Here is a 17,782-nt window from a genome sequence, read left to right on the forward strand (position 1 = left end):
CTTAATATCTAATAAATCTCTTAGAATGCTGATTATTTAAAAAAGAGAGAAATTAATGAAATCTGCCTTTGAAGTTAAAGTTAAAATAATGACTCCTCAAATTATTTAGCCCTTTGCAACTTTTTATTTTCACATATCCTTTTGTTCCCAAACCCTGGTGAAGCAGATTTGAGCACATTGTATTGCCTTTAAGAATGAGGGGAAAAAATATAAAAAAAGAGGCTGATTTGCCTAAAGTCACATGGTTTCCATGAAATGGAACTAGTAACCTGATTCTTTCAAAACCTAGTTGCTCTAATTTCCAGCTATACCCCTTAACTGTCAGCCCACTTCTCTTCCACCCTGATAGTTCTCAATCAATCACATTAATTTATTTTTGCTGTTATATGCCTTCTAAGGGAAAAGAAAAATTTAACATTGGTGTAATATTTATTGTACCCTCCTAACTGCTTAAATTTTTTTATTTTTTATTTATTTACTTATTATTTTTAAAAAAGATTTATTTCTTTTTAGTTGTACACAATACCTTTGTTTTTCTTTCTTTATTTTACGTGGTGCTGAGGATTGAACCCAGGGCCTTGCACATGCTAGGCGAGCCCTCTACCGCTGAGCCACAATCCCAGCCCCTATTTTTTTTAAAAAATTTTTTTTAGTTGTAGTTGGATACTTGGCTTTATTTATTTTTATGTGGTGCTGAGGATTGAACCCAGGGCCTCATGTGTGCTAGGCAAGCACTCCACTGCTGAGCCACAACCCCAGCCCATTATTTACTTATTTTTTTAAAGGACAAGACAATCAGTTCTTCCTTAGACCTTCTTTTTATTATTTTTTTAAATATTTTCTTAGTTGTTGATGGACTTTATTGTCTTTCTATTTTTATGTGGTGCTGAGGATTGAACCCAGTGTCTCATGCATGGTAAGCAAGCACGCTACCACTGAACCACAACCCTAGCCCTTAAATTTTTTTATTTTAAAAAATCTTAAAGTATAAAAATTGCATTAAAACAACAATGTGCAATTATTTTCCCACCACTCAAAAATTTTAATATGAACTGAAGATTCTGGACCGAAGAAATGTGCAAAGAGAAGACATGGAATATAAAAATAACTTATAGCAAATTTCTAAAATTCCTCACATATTAAAACTGGTAAGACAAAAATATCATTTACAATACATGTTTGCCATTATAATAGATAAGAAAATAGTACCCATATTAAATTTATGCTACTTTTCAAAATTCCTAGCATAAGAATGAAACTATTCAGATGCTTATAAATAGATATTCAAAAGTTTCTTTTGGATAACATTCTTTGGTATTCATAAAACAGCATATATTATATATTTATTATAAAGTCTTTTTGGATGATATATCTATTTAAAATCGAAATGAAAATATAATTAGATATCATTATTCAAAGTAATTATGTCAGTTTGATTTCATGCTGTCTAAATGTTTATGGACAAATTTTACTTATTAAACCACGACATAACTATTTTTTGTTTATTTCTTTTTCTTTTTGGTACCAGGGATTGAACTCAGGGGCACTTGACAACTGAGTCACATTCCCAGTCCTATTTCTGTATTTTATTTAGAGACAGGGTCTCATTGAGTTGCAAAGCACTTTGCTGAGTTGCTGAGGCTGGCTTTGGACTCGCAAACCTCCTATCTCAGTCTCCTGAGCCCATGGGACTACAGGGGCTAATGTGTGTCACCGCACTCGGCTTGATTATTTCTTACTTAGCTACATTTTCCAGAAATTAGAAAAAAGTTATATCCATAGGCAGAGAATTCAACTCTGAGTTGGTAAACATTTTCTTAATTGGCTGTTCTACAACATATGGAGGCACATGAGAAGTTGAAAAGCCTAGGATTGCTTGGATACCAGTGTGATAAACAGCTTGGAATGCCAAATGCATAATAAGAAATGGAATATTCTACCCTGGAGAAAGATGACAAGTAAATGAATAACAAGGACACAACTTAGTATAAGTTTTTTACCCTAATAAATTAATTATTCATTTGCAAATATTACCAAAAGTAAAAAAATTTATTTTACAGAGTGGTTGGTTTTGTAATACATCAAAAACTGTAAAGTTATCCTTCCCTATTCTCATTGCTTATCTCAAATCAGTGGCTGAAGTTTCTTCTAAATAATTTAGTTTACACTTAAAGTGGCAATACAGATTTTACTTTTAAGTTATAATTAGAAACCAGTTTTATATACAGAAAATCCATAAATATAGAATTTTTATTCCTATTTTATCCTCAGGCTATGCAAAAATTGACTAAAAACTTTTAATTTGGGTCTTTGTAATAAACATGTAAATACATATTTACAATGGAGATGCTTTCTGATAGAAAGTAAACATACAGAAGTAATTTTGGTCTTCACTAGAATCCATCATTATGTGTCCATTTTTGAAGACGATGCAGTACATCATGTTCCCTCAAATTTTAAATTGCTCTCATAATTCAAATATGGTAATTATTTTCCTTATACCATTATGCTTCATTCTGTATTTAAATATTCTTTAAGAAAGATTCCTTGATCCAACAGTAGGAAGCTTTAGAAGTTTTTGTACAATTATGTGCAATTTTTGTCCTTCTGGCAATATTATAAACAGCGTCATTTAATCATTGTCATTTCCCAGGTATAATTCTTGATTATCTTACATGATATAAGTACCATCTTTGCAGTATTTCAGGGACTCCATTTGTTTTGTCATAGCCAGAACATCATGAAATCCAGTACTTAGGCCAGACATGTGTTGAAAGTATGCCTCTTTTTCCACTTGAATTGTTAAATTGTTTACTCCAGCATCTTTAAGTATTCCTGTAACCTGTTACAAAAATCCAGACATTTAAAAGCATTTAAAGTATTTAATCTTTACATAAAGTATTACATCTTTACATCTTACATAATTAATATTTTTTACAGTTATAGATAGTCTAAGATTAAACCCTCAGAGAAATGTTTATTATCTAGTTAAAATGTTAGATAGATCTGTGGGGCTGTGGCTGTGGCTCAGTGGTGGAGTGCTTGCCTCGAATGTGCCAGGCACTAGGTTTTTATTCTCAGCACCGCATAAAAATAAACAAAGGTATTGTGTCAATCATCTATAACTAAAAATAAAATTAAAAAGTTAGATACATCTGTAAGAAGGTCATTAAATTACTGACCTGACATTTCAAGTAGAAAATAAAAACAGCTAAGGTTTCCATATGTTGCATCTACCATAGGGCCACAGGAATTTCTTTTTCCTTTTCTTTTATTTTGGTGGTACTGAGGATTGAACCTAGGGCCTTAACACATGCCCAGGCAAGTGCTCTACCACTGAGCCACATCTCCAGCCCTTGGGACTGTTTTGATCCTGCTGCAGTCTGGCTGGGCACAAATAACAGAGCTGCCACAAAGCCTTGTGGGTTCAAACAGCAACTCTTTATTCCCAAACTCTCACTGGCAGTCTACACACACTTCCCAGGACACACTCCCTCCACTGGCTCCTTGCGCCAATTCTCAAGGAACCCCTTGAGAGAACTCCAAAGTAGGCGACCGAGGCAGCAGGCAGCAGAATCCGCCCTAATCCCAGAGGCAACCTATTCCCGGAGCAGTGTCACCTTTCAACCATTCCCTCTGGCAAAATGCCAGGTGTCATTCCGACTAACCTATGGCTCTCAATATGATCCTCATCTCCAAATATAGCATATACCCTGCCAACCTGGTTATTATTAATTTAGGGCATATTTACAATAATTTATTTCTTGATAACCTACTGGGAACTAAGATGGATCATAAATGAAATTTTTTTGGTGACACTGGGGATTGAACCTAGGGCTTTGTACATGGTAGGCAAGCACTCTATCACTAAGCTATAGTGGTAGTCCTTTTTTTCCACTATTTTATTTTGAGACAAGTTCTTGCTAAATTGCCCAGTCTGGCCTTCAACTTGCAGTCTTCTTGCTTCATCCTCCTGAGTAGTTGGGACTACAGGCATGCACTACCATGCCTGGCTAAGACTAATATTTTTGAGGAGTAAATACTGAGCCATATAACGAGGTGTGCAATTTTATGTATAAATCATCTCAACTGAAATTACTAAAACAAAAGAATATTATTACCTGCTGTACTATTCTTTGTTCCATCACATCAGACGTCACCTGTATATGAATTGTTCCCGCCACAATGCTGGCAGAATGACGCCAAAAATGAGGGTCTCGGTATGATATTAATCCTTCAATTTTCTGTATCTGTCAAATCAAAGGAGAGGTAATATAAATGGTCTCAAAGACTAATTTATTTACTTATTTATATTTATTTTTTTAGTACCAAGGATTGAACCAAGTAATGTTTAAACACCAAGCCACATTCTCAGCCATTGTTTTATATTTTATTAAAGACAGGGGCTTGCTGAGTTGCTTAAGGCCTTGTTAAGTTGCTGAGGTTGGCTTTCAACTCACAATCTTCCTGCCTCAGCCTCTGGAGTTGCTGGGATTACAGGCATGTTCCACCACACCCAGCTAAGGCTAATTTATTTAAAATGGGATGTTCTCTGCTAGAAATCAAACATAGATTCCTTGGTCTAGAATCATTATGCTGATTTAAAGAAAAAAAAAAATGAAGAAGAAAATGGTATTAAGGATAGGCCAGAAGTAGTAAGGTGCAGAAGGATAGCTAGCTTGAAGTAAAGGTATCTTTACATAATGTACTTTGCCTATTCTAAACATTATCTGAATATGTTCAATGAAATACATGGTTCAGTTACACTGATACATACATATACACATTATTTGTCATACAGAGCTAACATATTCAAAAGTTTCTTCAATGTTCAACAATAGAGGATTGGTTATATAAATGGTACACAGTCATTAAAAATGTATTAGAGGGGGCTGGGGATGTGGCTCAAGCGGTAACATGCTTGCCTGGCATACGTGCGGCCTGGGTTCGATCCTCAGCACCACATACAAACAAAGATGTTGTGCCCGCTGATAACTAAAAAATAAATATTAAAAATTCTCTCTCTCTCTCTCTCTCTTTAAAAAAAAAATGTATTAGAGGGCTGGGGTTGTGGCTTGGTGGTAGAGTACTTGTCTAGCATGGGTAAGGCACTGGGTTCAATCCTCACCACCACATTAAAAAAATAAATAAATAAAACATAAAGTTATTATAAAAATATCTATTAGAATATTATCCAATCTATCATATTTAAATAGAGAAAATTTTACAAAACAGTACAAAAACAGTTTTTGCTTTTTATTTATTTATTATACCTTTATTTTATTTATTTATTTTTATATGGTGTTGGGGATCAAACTTAGTGCCTCATACTTGCGAGGCAAGCGCTCTACCACTGAGCCACAATCTCAGCCTGCTCTTTTTATTTCTGAAATATTTTTATATAGAAAAACAACTTGGAAAAATATTTCTTCCCAGGTGGTAAAATTTATGTGATTTTCTTTTTTGTATTTTTCTTTATTTTGAAGTTTTCTGTATTGGATTTATATTATCTTTGAAATAAAAAATACTTTTCATTTTGTTTTATTTTATCTTAGGTACTAGGGATTGAACCCAAGGGTACTTCATTAGTGAGCTACATCCCCAGCACTTTTCATTTCTTATTTTCAGACAGGGTCTCGCTAAGTTGCTTATAGCTTCACTAAGTTGGCTTCAACCTTGGAAACCTCCTGCCTCAGCCTCCCAAGCTGCTGGGATTAGAGGTGTGTGCCACATGTCTAGCTGAAATAAAAAATACTTTAAAAAGTAGAATGTATTATGAGAAAGGGAGAAAACTTGACTAACTTAATTTGTGAAAAGTGGGTTAAGATGCTACAGTTTATGTGGGCTGGGGTTATGGCTCAGTGGTAGAATGCTTGTCCAGCATGTGTGAGGCACAGGGTTTGACCATCAGCACAGTGTAAACATAAACAAAATAAAGCCATGGTGTCCACCTTACAACTAAAAAAAAAAAAAAAAAAAAAAGATGGTATAGTTTGTGTCTTTTTCTCTTTCTTTGAAGTGCTAGGGATTCAACCCAGGGCTTTGCATATGTAGGCTACCACTGAGCTTAGTTATGTCCTAGTGCAAGAGGCTAAAGAGGCTAGTTTACACATTCAGAATTCTGGGACCAGGGGTATGGCTCAGTGGTACAATATGTGTCTAGTTTTCAAAGCCCTGAATTTGATATCCAGCACAAACACACAACAAAATAAAATCACAAAATCAACATTTTTCATTCTTTTTTTAAAAAAATATTTACTTTTTTGGTTGTACACAATAACTTTATTTTAATATTTATTTTACATGGTGCTGAGGATCGAAACCAGCACATGTTAGGCAAGAGCTCTACCGCTGATCCACAACCCCAGCCCTCAACTTTTCCTTTTTTAAAGATATTAATTGGCTTTTATGTTAGTCTCTAGTAAAGAAACTCATTCCATAACATACTTTATGGACAACACTATGTTCCACAATTGCAATGCCAACCCCAATTTCTTTAATTTGATATGGCAAAGCACAAAGTGAATAAACATTGTTGTATTTGTTTTTACTAGGAATTGTTTATATCCCCAGTCTATTTTTCTATAAAACTGTTTTTTTCTTGATTTAAAAGGAATATGAATAGTAAATCTTTGTATTTTTATATATACTTCAAAGATTTCCTCTTGATCTGCCATTTGTATTTCATGTTCATTAATGGACTCTTTCTCTAACAAGCAATTTTCAATTTGTTAAATGTGTAGATCCCTGCCTTACTTTTTAGCTTCTGGTTTCACTTTAAGGTTATAAAAGCTTTTCGGGGTGGGGTGGGGTGGGGGCTGAGGTTGTGGCTCAGCAGTAGAACGCTCGCCTCGCATGTGAGAGACCCTGGGTTCGATCCTCAACACCACGTAAAAATAAATAAGTGAAATAAAGGTACTGTGTCCAACTACAACTAAAAAATAAATATTAAAAAAAAAAAAGCCTTTCCCTTCCTTTGGGACTATAAAAATATACTTTTTGGGCTTGGCTTGGGATGTAGCTCAGTGGTAAAGTGCTTACCTAGTGACTTTAGGCCTTGGGTTTAACCCCTGGTATCACAAAAAAAAAAAAAAAAAAAAAAAAAAAAAAGAAAGCTTCTATTTTATTTCAGCAATTTTATAATTTTTTGTCATTTATACATTTAATCTGTTGGAAATATATTTTTATATGGTATGGAATGGAGCTATAATTTTCTTTTCTCGAAGTAGAAATGTAATTAATTCAAAGCGATCAATTCCTTCTCCTCACAGATCTGAAATGACATCTTTGGTGTACATTGAATTTCATAAGTTTCTGGGTCTGTTTCTGGACAAACTATTAATTAATTAATTAATTAATTAATTTTAAAGAGAAAGAGAGAGAGAATTTTTAAATATTTATTTTTCACTTTTCGGTGGACACAACATCTTTATTTTTATGTGGTGCTGAGGATCAAAACCAGCGCCCCGCGCATGCCAGGTGAGCGCGTTACGGCTTGAGCCACATCCCCAGCCCAGACAAATGATTATTTTTAAAAATCATTCATTTGCTTTCTTCTTGTTAAGGACAAAACTGTTAGTTTTATATGTTAATGTATAACTTTATAATAATAAAACAGGAACCTATTAAACTAATTAGTTAATTCTATAAATTATGTATGCTTCTTTATACTCAAAAACTAACTCTTCCAAATTTCAAAATAATACTGGATTGTCTAGTCCCACAAATAAAAAGCAAAACAAAATCCCAATGTGAGGCAACTGAATTGAGTTTTAAACAACAACAACAAAAAAATAAATACCTTTATAATATAGTATCCCCATCCAAGAACATGTCTCTACGTCTCTTTATTTGGTTCCTGTTTTATATCCATTAAGTAAAAAAAAAAAATTTATTTGCACATTTCTTGTCAGTCAACTTACTCACTTTTAAATGCTACTTTAAAAGAAAAACAACAGTAAAGAAATTACATACAGTACCTTTTCTAAGGCAATATGTAATTCTTTTTCACATTCTGGTGGTAGTCTCAGAAGGAGAACTTGACAGGCATCTTTAATCAGTGGGACAACACTGAGAAATATTAATACAGCAATAAAAAGAGAACAGAGGGGATCGGCAATGAACCATCCAAACTGTTCTATAAGAATTGTGGATACAATCACACCAATACTGCCAAGAGTATCTGCCAAAACATGTAGAAATACACCTACAAAGAAAATATATAAAAACATTATAAATAAAAGTATCTAATTTAGCTTTTTTAATCCATCTTACCGATATTGCTGGGTACCTACTAGGCATCACCACTTTGCTAGTGGTACTTTGAAAGGACATGGTTAGGGCTGGGGTTGTGGCTCAGTGGTAGAGTGCTTGCTTCACATGTGTGGGGAGCTGGGTTTGATCCTCAGCACCACATAAATAAATAAAATAAAAGTATCATGTTCACCTACAACTAAAAATTAAAAAAAAAGAAAAAAAAAAAAAAGGACCAGGTTACTGTCCTCAGGGAATTTAACGTACTGTAAAAAGGTAAGGACAGGGCTGGGACTGTGGCTCAGTGGTAGCGCACTTGCCTGGCATGTGTGAAGCACTGGGTTTGATTCTCAGCACCACATATAAATAAATAAAACAAAGATCTATCAACTAAGAAAAAAAATTAGAAAAAAAAAAAAGGTAAAGGCTACTAGGACACAGTGTGGTTAAGATTTAATAAGTTGATGTACTTTTTTTGGGAAGGCTTCCTAAAAACTCATGCTTGAGCCAAGTTTTGACAATCACCCAAGTTATTTATATTAAGCAATTAGTACAAAGAATAACACAGTGGGAGATTAATATATCCACCATACTTTTTTTTTTTTTTTTGGTACTGGGAAGTGAATCCAGGGGCACTCAACCACTGAGCCACATCCCCAGCCCTATTTTGTATTTTATTTAGAGGCAGGTTCTCACTGAATTGCTTAGCACTTTGCTATTGCTGAGGCTGGCTTTGAACTTGTGTTCCTCCTGCCTCAGTCTTCTGAGCTGTTGGGATTATAGGCGTGTGCCACCACTCCCAGCTTCCCCATACTTTTTTTTTTTTAATAGCACAATAAACATCTCCTATTTTTTTGCAGTGAAAGTTCATAATAGCACATTTAGTGTTTCCCTTGCAACCAATATTTATTCAACAGTCACTATGAACAGGACTCTATAGTTATAATTTTTTTTAAATTAATTTTTATTGTTGGTTGTTCAAAACATTACATAGTTCTTGATATAGTTATAATAATTTAAAAGTAGACATTATGAACAAATACATATATATATATATATATTTGTTGGTGTTAGGAATCAAAACCCAGAACCTCGTACATGCTAGATAAGTGCTCCACCACTGAGCTACACTCCCAGGCCCTTGATTTTCACTTTCTAAAAAATCTATTTATTGTGGTAAGAACAGTTAACATAATAACTACCCTCAACCAAATTTTAATGGCATAATACATCACTGTTGCCTAGAGGTATGTTATACAAATAATCTCATAAACGTATAGATCTTATTAACTGAACCTTTATGCCTGTTTACTAGCAACTTTATTTCTCTTCCTAATCACCACTGTTCTATGAATTTCATCACATGTAAGTGAAATCACACAGGAACAGTTTTTCTGTGATAGGCTTATTTCACTTAGCATAGTATCCTCAAGACATGCTGCTGTATATTACAGAATTTCCTACTTTTTAAAAAATAATTTCTTTTACACAATACCTTTATTCTGTTTGTTTGTTTATTTATTTATTTATGTGGTGCTGAGGTTCGAACCCAATGCCTTATACAAGCTAGGTGAGCACTCTACCACTAAGCCATAACCATAGCCCCAGAATTTTCCTATTTTTTAAAAAAGATGAACAATATTCCATTTTAATTAAACAAACATGACTTTTCTTTTTTTATGGGTGGGCAATACTGGGATTGAACCCAGGGCCTGGAATATACTAAGCAAATGCTCTATCACTGAGCTACAATCCAGTTCTTTTTTTATTTTTTTGTAGTACTGGGGATTGAACCCAGAGCTTTGTGCATGTGAGGAAATCACTCTGCCAATTGAGCTATATCCCCAGCCCTCCTTTATTTTTATTTGAGATGGGATCTCACTGAATTGTGTAGCCTGGTCTTGAACTTGCGATTTTACTGCCTCAATCTCTTAAGTAGCTGAGATTAAATGTGTGTACCACTATACCTGGTCAAATAGCAGTGTTTTCTACTGAAGGTATCTTCAGATTTTTAAATTTTAATTTTTAATTAATTATTATTATTATTATTTTTTAGCACTGTGGTTGAACCGAGGGGCACTGAGTTCAATATACCTAGCCCTATGTTCCTAGTTCTTTTATTTAAAGTTTTTTTTTTTTTTTTTTTTGAGACAGGGTCTTACTAAATTGCTGAGACTGGCCTCAAACTCACAATTTTCCTTGCCTCAGTCTCTAGAGTAGCTGGTATTGCTACAGGGGAACACCAATGTGTCCTGCTCAGACTTTTTTTTTAGCCAGATTGCTCTAAAAATAACAGAGTCCTATAGGGTCAATAGTGAATAAAAATAAGCACAAAATATCAATTCAGAACACAATTGAAAGGTAGGAGAGTATTTCATAAGGACTTACCTCTCATGTTAGCATTCATGCCCCCACCTGCAGATCCATGGCTGTGACCATGCCCATGGTCACTGTGTCCGTGCATATGATGCGAATGGCTATGATCAGATGAGTGACAGCTTCCTTGAGAAGCTCCATGGCTGTGGTTATGGGCATGGCTAAAGGCACAGATACCAATAAGGTTTACTATCAGCCCTCCAACTGAGACTGGCTAGCAAAAGGGAGGAAAGAAATCCTTTAAATTTGTAAAATCAAAAGAAACTTGTTATAAAAGCTATTATATGTCTACATATTACAGTTTTGAAAATATTTACAGTTAAAACTTAAGTTTAACTTAAGTCTAAAATGTTAAAAATGTGAATTTTAGAATATTTTGGAAGAATCATTCTTTCAAATACCAAACAAAACTGACAAGTAGAGGGATTGAATTTGTTTTAAACAAGTAATTAAAGAATGATATGTAATTTCTTCATGGCTTATGCACATGTAAATAAATAGCACAAAGTTTTGTTTAAATAGAGTTGGAAAAGACTGTTCACTAGGAGAGGCATATACTATATTTGAAATCTTGTTTATATTACTATGTAAATTTTAACAATTTTATGACAATGATTGTAAATTATTAACTGATTCCAAAAAAATATCATCTTTTTGTGCCTTTATAATAAATTTTCTGAAATATAAAAGATACAATGAAAAAGCAAATATACGGTAGCAATCTCCTAATAAAATGTATGAAATTATCTTGATCCAATGGTGCCACAATAATACTCCAAAGTATAAACAAAGCTACTAATCCTTGATTATTCTCTTATGATTTTGAACAGAAGCTAAGGATGTTATTTAATTTACATGTGTCTACAATTTTTCCTTTAGAGAAATTAATTTATTAAAGGATAATATAAAATTGAGGGAGACAAATAATTTAAACTATATTTCTGTATTTCAAGGCAGTAAGAAAAGAGATTTATTTTAGTGAATGTTTAGAGCTTATCTGCTCCTTCCTGTGATTCAGACCATTTGTCTGCCAGATTTTTTTTTCTTAAATATATTTATTTTTTAGTTGGACACAATATCTTTATTTCATTTTTATGTGGTGCTGAGAATCGAACCCAGTGCCTCACGCATGCAAGGCCAGTGCGCTACCACTCGAGCCACATTCCCAGCCCCTGCCAGATTTTTTTTTTAATTAAAAAAAAAAAAAAATGTACTGGGGATTAAATCCAGGGGTGCTTTACCACTGAGTTACATCCTCAGTTCTTTTTCTTTGTTTAAAATTTTATGTTTATTTATGTGTGGTGCTGAGGATCAAACCCAGTGCCTCACATGTGCTAGGCAAGCACTTTACCACTGAGCTACAACCGTGGCTCCCCAGTCCTTTTTGTTTTGAGATGGTGTTTTGCTAAGTTGCTGAGAATGGCCTCAAACTTGTAATCATCTTGCCTCAGCCTCCTGAGTTGCTGCGATTATAGGTGTGTGCCACTGTGCCCAGCGGTCTGCCAGATTTTAAAATTTCTGTGGGCTAGAGATGTGGCTCAAGAGGTAACGCGCTCGCCTGGCATGCGCGGGGCGCTGGGTTTGATCCTCAGCACCACATAAAATAAAGATGTTGTGTCCACTGAAAACTGAAAATATTCTCTCTCTCGCTCTCCCCCCCCCCCCGCTCCTCTCTTAAAAAAAAATTTTTTTTTCTGTTAGCCTTATAAGCTTGTAGGTAGTTAACTAAGTTTGAATGAAACCAAATATTGCTTACAAAAACCCCATTATCTCATAAATACTCCTTTTCCTCTACTGAGAAACACCTCATTTTTATATATTGGCATCAGGAAAAAAAATGTAGTAGAAAGTGATAGTCCTTCTATGATTCTATCCTCGAGAACTACAGTCTCTTCTAAGAGAATAGTACTTCTTATGTAAAAGCTAACATACATAAATTTACACATTTGAAACTAAAAATAGAATTATATGTTATTTTGTAATTTTTTTGGAGGGATATTGGAGATTAAACCCACGGATGCTTTGTTACTGAGCTATATCCCCAGCCCTTTTTTGGGGGGGGTTACCAGATATTTAACCCAGAGGTGCTTAACCACTGAGCTACATCCCCAGCCCTTTTTTGTATTTCATTTAGAGGCAGGGCCTCACTAAATTGCTGAGGCTGGCTTTGAAATAGCAATCCTCCTGTTTCACCCTCCCCAGCTGCTGGGATCAGGTATGTGCCACTGCTCCCGGCTGCTCTCCAGCCCTTTTTATTTTTATAAAAGGTCTTGGCTAAATTGCTGAGGCTGGCCTCAAAGTTGCAATCCTCCTGCTTTAGACTTCCAGGTTTCTAGGATCACAGGCATGCGTTACTGTACTTGGTTGCTGTGTTTTTTATTTAATACATCTTGAAAATGTTTTTCATGCAAATATATATCTCCTTCTTGGAGAATGAAGAGAAGAGAGGGATTAATGGAAAATATACTACCAGAGAGACATACAAGCATAATCTTGAGGGAGGCTGCAGGCAGAAGTGAGGATAGGGTGTGCCAACTATAAGAAATGCTACATATAATGTTTGGAGGTACAAAGAGAACGTTAAACATTTCTATGGTACTGATATAATTTGTAGAGTAAAACCTTTAAAATTTTAATATTTTTCTGATTTCATTTCTAATGTAAAAATTTCCTCAGGTATTTAAAAATACATCTTTAGCTGGGTGTGGTAGTGCATACCTATAATCCCAGCAAGTCAGGAGGTTGAGGCAGAAGGATCACAAGTTCGAGGCCAACCTCAGCAACTTAGTGAGGCCTTAGGAAACTCAGTGAGACCCTGTCTCAAAATTTAAAAATGTTGGGGAGGTAGCTCAGTGATAAAGTACCCCTGGGTTTAATCCCCAGTATCCAAACCAAACCAAACAAAACAAAACAACAACAACAACAAAAACAAAACAAAAACAAAATAAAACAAAACAAAACAACAACAACAACAAAACAAAAACAAAATAAAACAAAACAACTTTAAGCAAAAATATTTAATAACTCAGAAATAAAACAATGTTTTACAATGTAATCTAGTATTTTGACTACTAAAATATTCAGAGAAAAGAATTATTTCCAAGAATCATTAGTATAAATGTAAACACAGTAGTCTTTCCTTATTCTTGGGAGGTGTTTCAAGGCCCCCAGTCAATGCCTGAAGCTGCAGACAGTAATAAACTCATATATACTATGCTTTTTCCTATATATTTATACCTTTTAAAAAATTTAATTTATAAATTATGCACAGTAAGAGCTTAACAACAATAACTAATAATAAAAATAGGACAATTATAAAAATGTAATAAAACATTTAAAAATTTGGAATTAATGTATGGAATATTTAGTATTTTCAGACCGTGAAAACTACAGAAAGTGAAACCTTGAGCAATGACTATATAGCAAGAAAGGAAGTTATCTTGATTTAAACAAAAATTAAAACTTCTTAGGTTAAAGATAACAAATAGTTAAACTCCAACAAGAAAAACTTTAAGTAGAAATTCAAATAGGAAAAGAAAAAGACTTACTGTTAACATGTTTGTGTCTAATTCTGGAGGATCAATTAATCTAGCTACTGACTCCATAAACACAAAAAAAGCTATTACTATCAGAAAAAGTCCATTAATAAATCCAGAGAGAATTTCTATTCGGCCGTACCTAAAAACAGAAAATTTTTTAGATAAGGAAAATGACAAGTATTTTTAAAGTACAAATATTATTAATTTATAAGTTAGGAAACAAGTCCAAATTTTCAAACTACTTAATAAATAATAATAGAAAATTACCAAGATTTAAAAAATGATATAGAAGTCCTTTGATACATATATATCTTTTGAAATTTTATATAGTCAAAGTCCTTCTTTAGTATCCTGATTATAAAAGTCTTTATTATTTATTTATTTATTTATTTTTCAGCGCTGGGAATCGAATCTAGGGACCCAGGCATGCTAGGTAAGCACTCTACAGCTGAGCTACAGATCTAGTCCTTTTATTTATTCTTGATGCAGGCTCTTGCTATGTTGCCCAGGCTGGCCTTGAACTTGGGATCCTCCTGCCTTAGCCTCCTGAGTAGTGAGGATTACAGATATGTACAATTGTACTTGGTTGCCTTTCCTAATTTCTTAGCAAGAAGTTATTTCCTTTTCCATAAACCCTTGATGTACTCTATCTGTTATGACACACAGATTCTCTTTGTACCAAAATTATTTGTAGCTTTCAAAATATAAAGTTAAAAACTGAATTTATTAATTTAGAGTAGATCTTTTTTTTTTGAATTTTTTAATATTTATTTTTCAGTTTTCGGCGGACACAACATCTTTGTTTCCTATGTGGTGCTGAGGATCGAACCCGGGTCGCACGCATGCCAGGCGAGCGCACTACTGCTTGAGCCACATCCCCAGCCTAATTTAGAGTAGATCTTATCAAAATACCTTATACAAAAGTAATTCTGATAATGCAAAATTATTTAACTAAGGGAAGGATTTTTCCTATGTGGCCATTTCAAATTTTAAATGATCTTTTTAACAACAAAGATGTGAATGTCATGCATAGTCCACTGCTTCAAAGAAACATGTTGGGCAAACATCTAAAGATTTTAACTTTCTCACTGCCTTTTAAAACAAGAATTTGTTAAGGAGTGTAAACTTGAGCTCACTGCCATTTTGTATTTATCAAATGCTTAGTTCACATCCTCTTTCATCTACTTCAAACTAGAAGAAAAATAAATACCTGAAAATTATCTATATTAAAAGTAATATAATTTTATTACCCTAAGATGGAATGTGTACTTAGATTTTTTTCATTGTACTGTATTACCTTGACACTGTACCTACCCGTAGGAGAAAATCCGAGTTGCTTTCCATCGACTCATTAGGGCAGCAAAAAGTCCCATAACCAAAGCAGAGCAGTCAAAGAGCATGTGAAATCCATCTGATATCAGACCCAGACTATTGGTTAACACACCGTAGAATAATTCCACAAAGGTAAAAAGCTAAAAAAAAAGTAAAAAAAAAAAAACAACCAGAAAGAGTATGTTGGGAATGTATTTCAACAGAGATTGATCAGAATTTATTCATGAGGATTTTAACCTTTAATTACCCAAATCATCTTTGAAGATCTGCTTAAACTCTGCATCTTCAGTCATTTAACTGCCACTTATACAAGAAACCTCATTTCATATAAATTCTAAGAAGCTAAGCTAAATCAGATATATCCATCTTATAATCTATTAAATAGGAGATAGTTTTTATTTATATGTCTATAAAAATCAATAAACAAGGCTCTAAAATATTAGCACAACTGGTGGTCTTAGTGATATACTATAAAGAGGAGATTAAACTGCTTTAAAAACTACTGTATTTACTGATTTGAAAGAGCATACAAAACAATGCTTCCACAATTTCTCAAAAATTATTTACTTAGGTAATTTGAATGATTCTTGATCTTGCTATTACTCAAAATGTAAATTTTAGCTCATCTCTAATTATTTGAAATTTGGGAAGTTCTAAAATTATATAGCTCTGCCAAAATTAAAATATTGACCTTTTAAGATATGACACTAATATTTAAAAATCTTACCAGATTCAAGCACAAGAAGTAAAAGATCTGCCTAGAATCACTCTCCTCAAGAATTTGTTTTAGTGATTCCTTAATAAACCTAGGGATCGATTGAGAGCTATGCTGAAAAGCATCACCCATGAAGTTATAAAGAGGCGTTCCTTCAGGAGAATATCCAATAAGGGTACCTTTCTGTCCTCTTTTAGAGGGAGATGATAAGATGTTGGCAGCTACAAAGAGAAAAATGTATATATTATAGAAACTTTCAAAGTTCAAGCTACCAAAAACAAACATATTAACTGTCAGAAAGTACTGAAATGCAAGCAGTGAACAAATTTCCAAATTAAGTAAATGACTTTAACACCAAGTCCATGAAAATAATGTTAAAATAAAACAAAAGGAAAAATGCTTACATAAAATGAAGAACATAGCACTCACTACCACTCCTCCAGACAGGACGTGTTCAGTGCTCTCCTGATGTGCTGCTTTGTTCATAGCCCGAAGCTGGTCTGTTATTGGATGTGTCCAAAAATTTCCAAAAAGGAGAGCACTAATAAAAATGGGAAAGGACCCATAACGAGCACATTTGGAAACTTCCATTTTGACTGAACAAATGGAATCCACATAGAAGTCCAGGATCATGACGAAAAAGATGACCGTTATGAAAGGCATAATGAGGGAAAACCAAGACTCAACTTTACTCTGGGGAAAAAAAAAAAAAGAGTCAATACTAAGTGCACATCAAGTTCATATTTCACACGATGCTATAAAACATTTTTGTTAATCCTTATATGTATAAACAGACTCAATATGATTCATAAAATGCCAACTTAGTATATCTAAGAGCTATAAACAATTGGTACATCTCCCCAGTATTCTCCTGTATGTGTGTGTATGTATGTGTGTATATGTATGTGTGTATGTGTGTAGGTATGTATGTATATGTGTGTGTGTGTATATACACACACACACATATATTTATTTTTTGTACCAATGACTTAACCCAGGGTCTCTTAACCACTGAGTCACATCTCCAGCTCTCTTTATTTTATTTTTTAAGAGAGAGAGAGAGAGACAGAGAGAGAGATTTTTTTTTTTTAATATTTATTTTTCAGTTTTCGGTGGACACAACATTTTTATTTTATGTGGTGCTGAGGATTGAACCCAGCGCCCCATGCATGCCAGGCGAGCGTGTTACTGCTTGAGCCACATCCCCAGCCCTCTCTTCATTTTTTTATCTTGACAGGGTCTTGCTAGGTTGCTTAGGGCCTTACTAAGTTGTTAAGGCTAACTTGCAAACGTCTTGCCTAAAAAAATATATTGTTTAATAATTTTATAATTACTAGTTGACTGACAATCCTTGAACCTAAATGTTATTTCTTCCACTGATTTGTTTGGGCCATAGGAAGATGAGGGATATGTAAATGTAATAATGTTTTGCCCGTATTTTTATAAACAATAACATTAATTCCAAATTTAAAAAACTACCAAGAAAAAAATAACAATAATTTAAGCTACTTTCAACCTCATATTATACTAAAATACAATATACTGGGCTAAAATTTATAAGTAATAG

General features: G+C 33.8%; 1 protein-coding gene across 2 annotated transcripts in view; it reads right to left on the reverse strand.

Moving 5' to 3' along the window:
• Positions 1-957: 957 nt before the first annotated feature.
• Positions 958-17,782, reverse strand: part of Slc30a5 (solute carrier family 30 member 5) — a 35,775-nt gene continuing 18,950 nt past the window's right edge. Inside the window, exons 9-16 of one of the 2 annotated variants that reach the window (XM_076857178.1) lie at positions 16,620-16,908; positions 16,228-16,436; positions 15,483-15,640; positions 14,178-14,307; positions 10,642-10,843; positions 7,980-8,206; positions 4,122-4,250; positions 958-2,842 (exon numbers count right to left, since the gene is read on the reverse strand). In XM_076857178.1, coding sequence (XP_076713293.1) covers positions 2,672-2,842; positions 4,122-4,250; positions 7,980-8,206; positions 10,642-10,843; positions 14,178-14,307; positions 15,483-15,640; positions 16,228-16,436; positions 16,620-16,908 — 1,515 coding nt within the window. In that variant the 3' untranslated portion in view covers positions 958-2,671. Of the gene's footprint in view, positions 2,843-4,121; positions 4,251-7,801; positions 7,859-7,979; positions 8,207-10,641; positions 10,844-14,177; positions 14,308-15,482; positions 15,641-16,227; positions 16,437-16,619; positions 16,909-17,782 lie in introns of those variants that run through there. The other variant, XM_076857179.1, reaches the window with a different exon arrangement.

The sequence above is a fragment of the Callospermophilus lateralis genome, chromosome 5, assembly GCF_048772815.1.
Source record: "Callospermophilus lateralis isolate mCalLat2 chromosome 5, mCalLat2.hap1, whole genome shotgun sequence".
NCBI classification, from domain to species: domain Eukaryota; kingdom Metazoa; phylum Chordata; class Mammalia; order Rodentia; family Sciuridae; genus Callospermophilus; species Callospermophilus lateralis.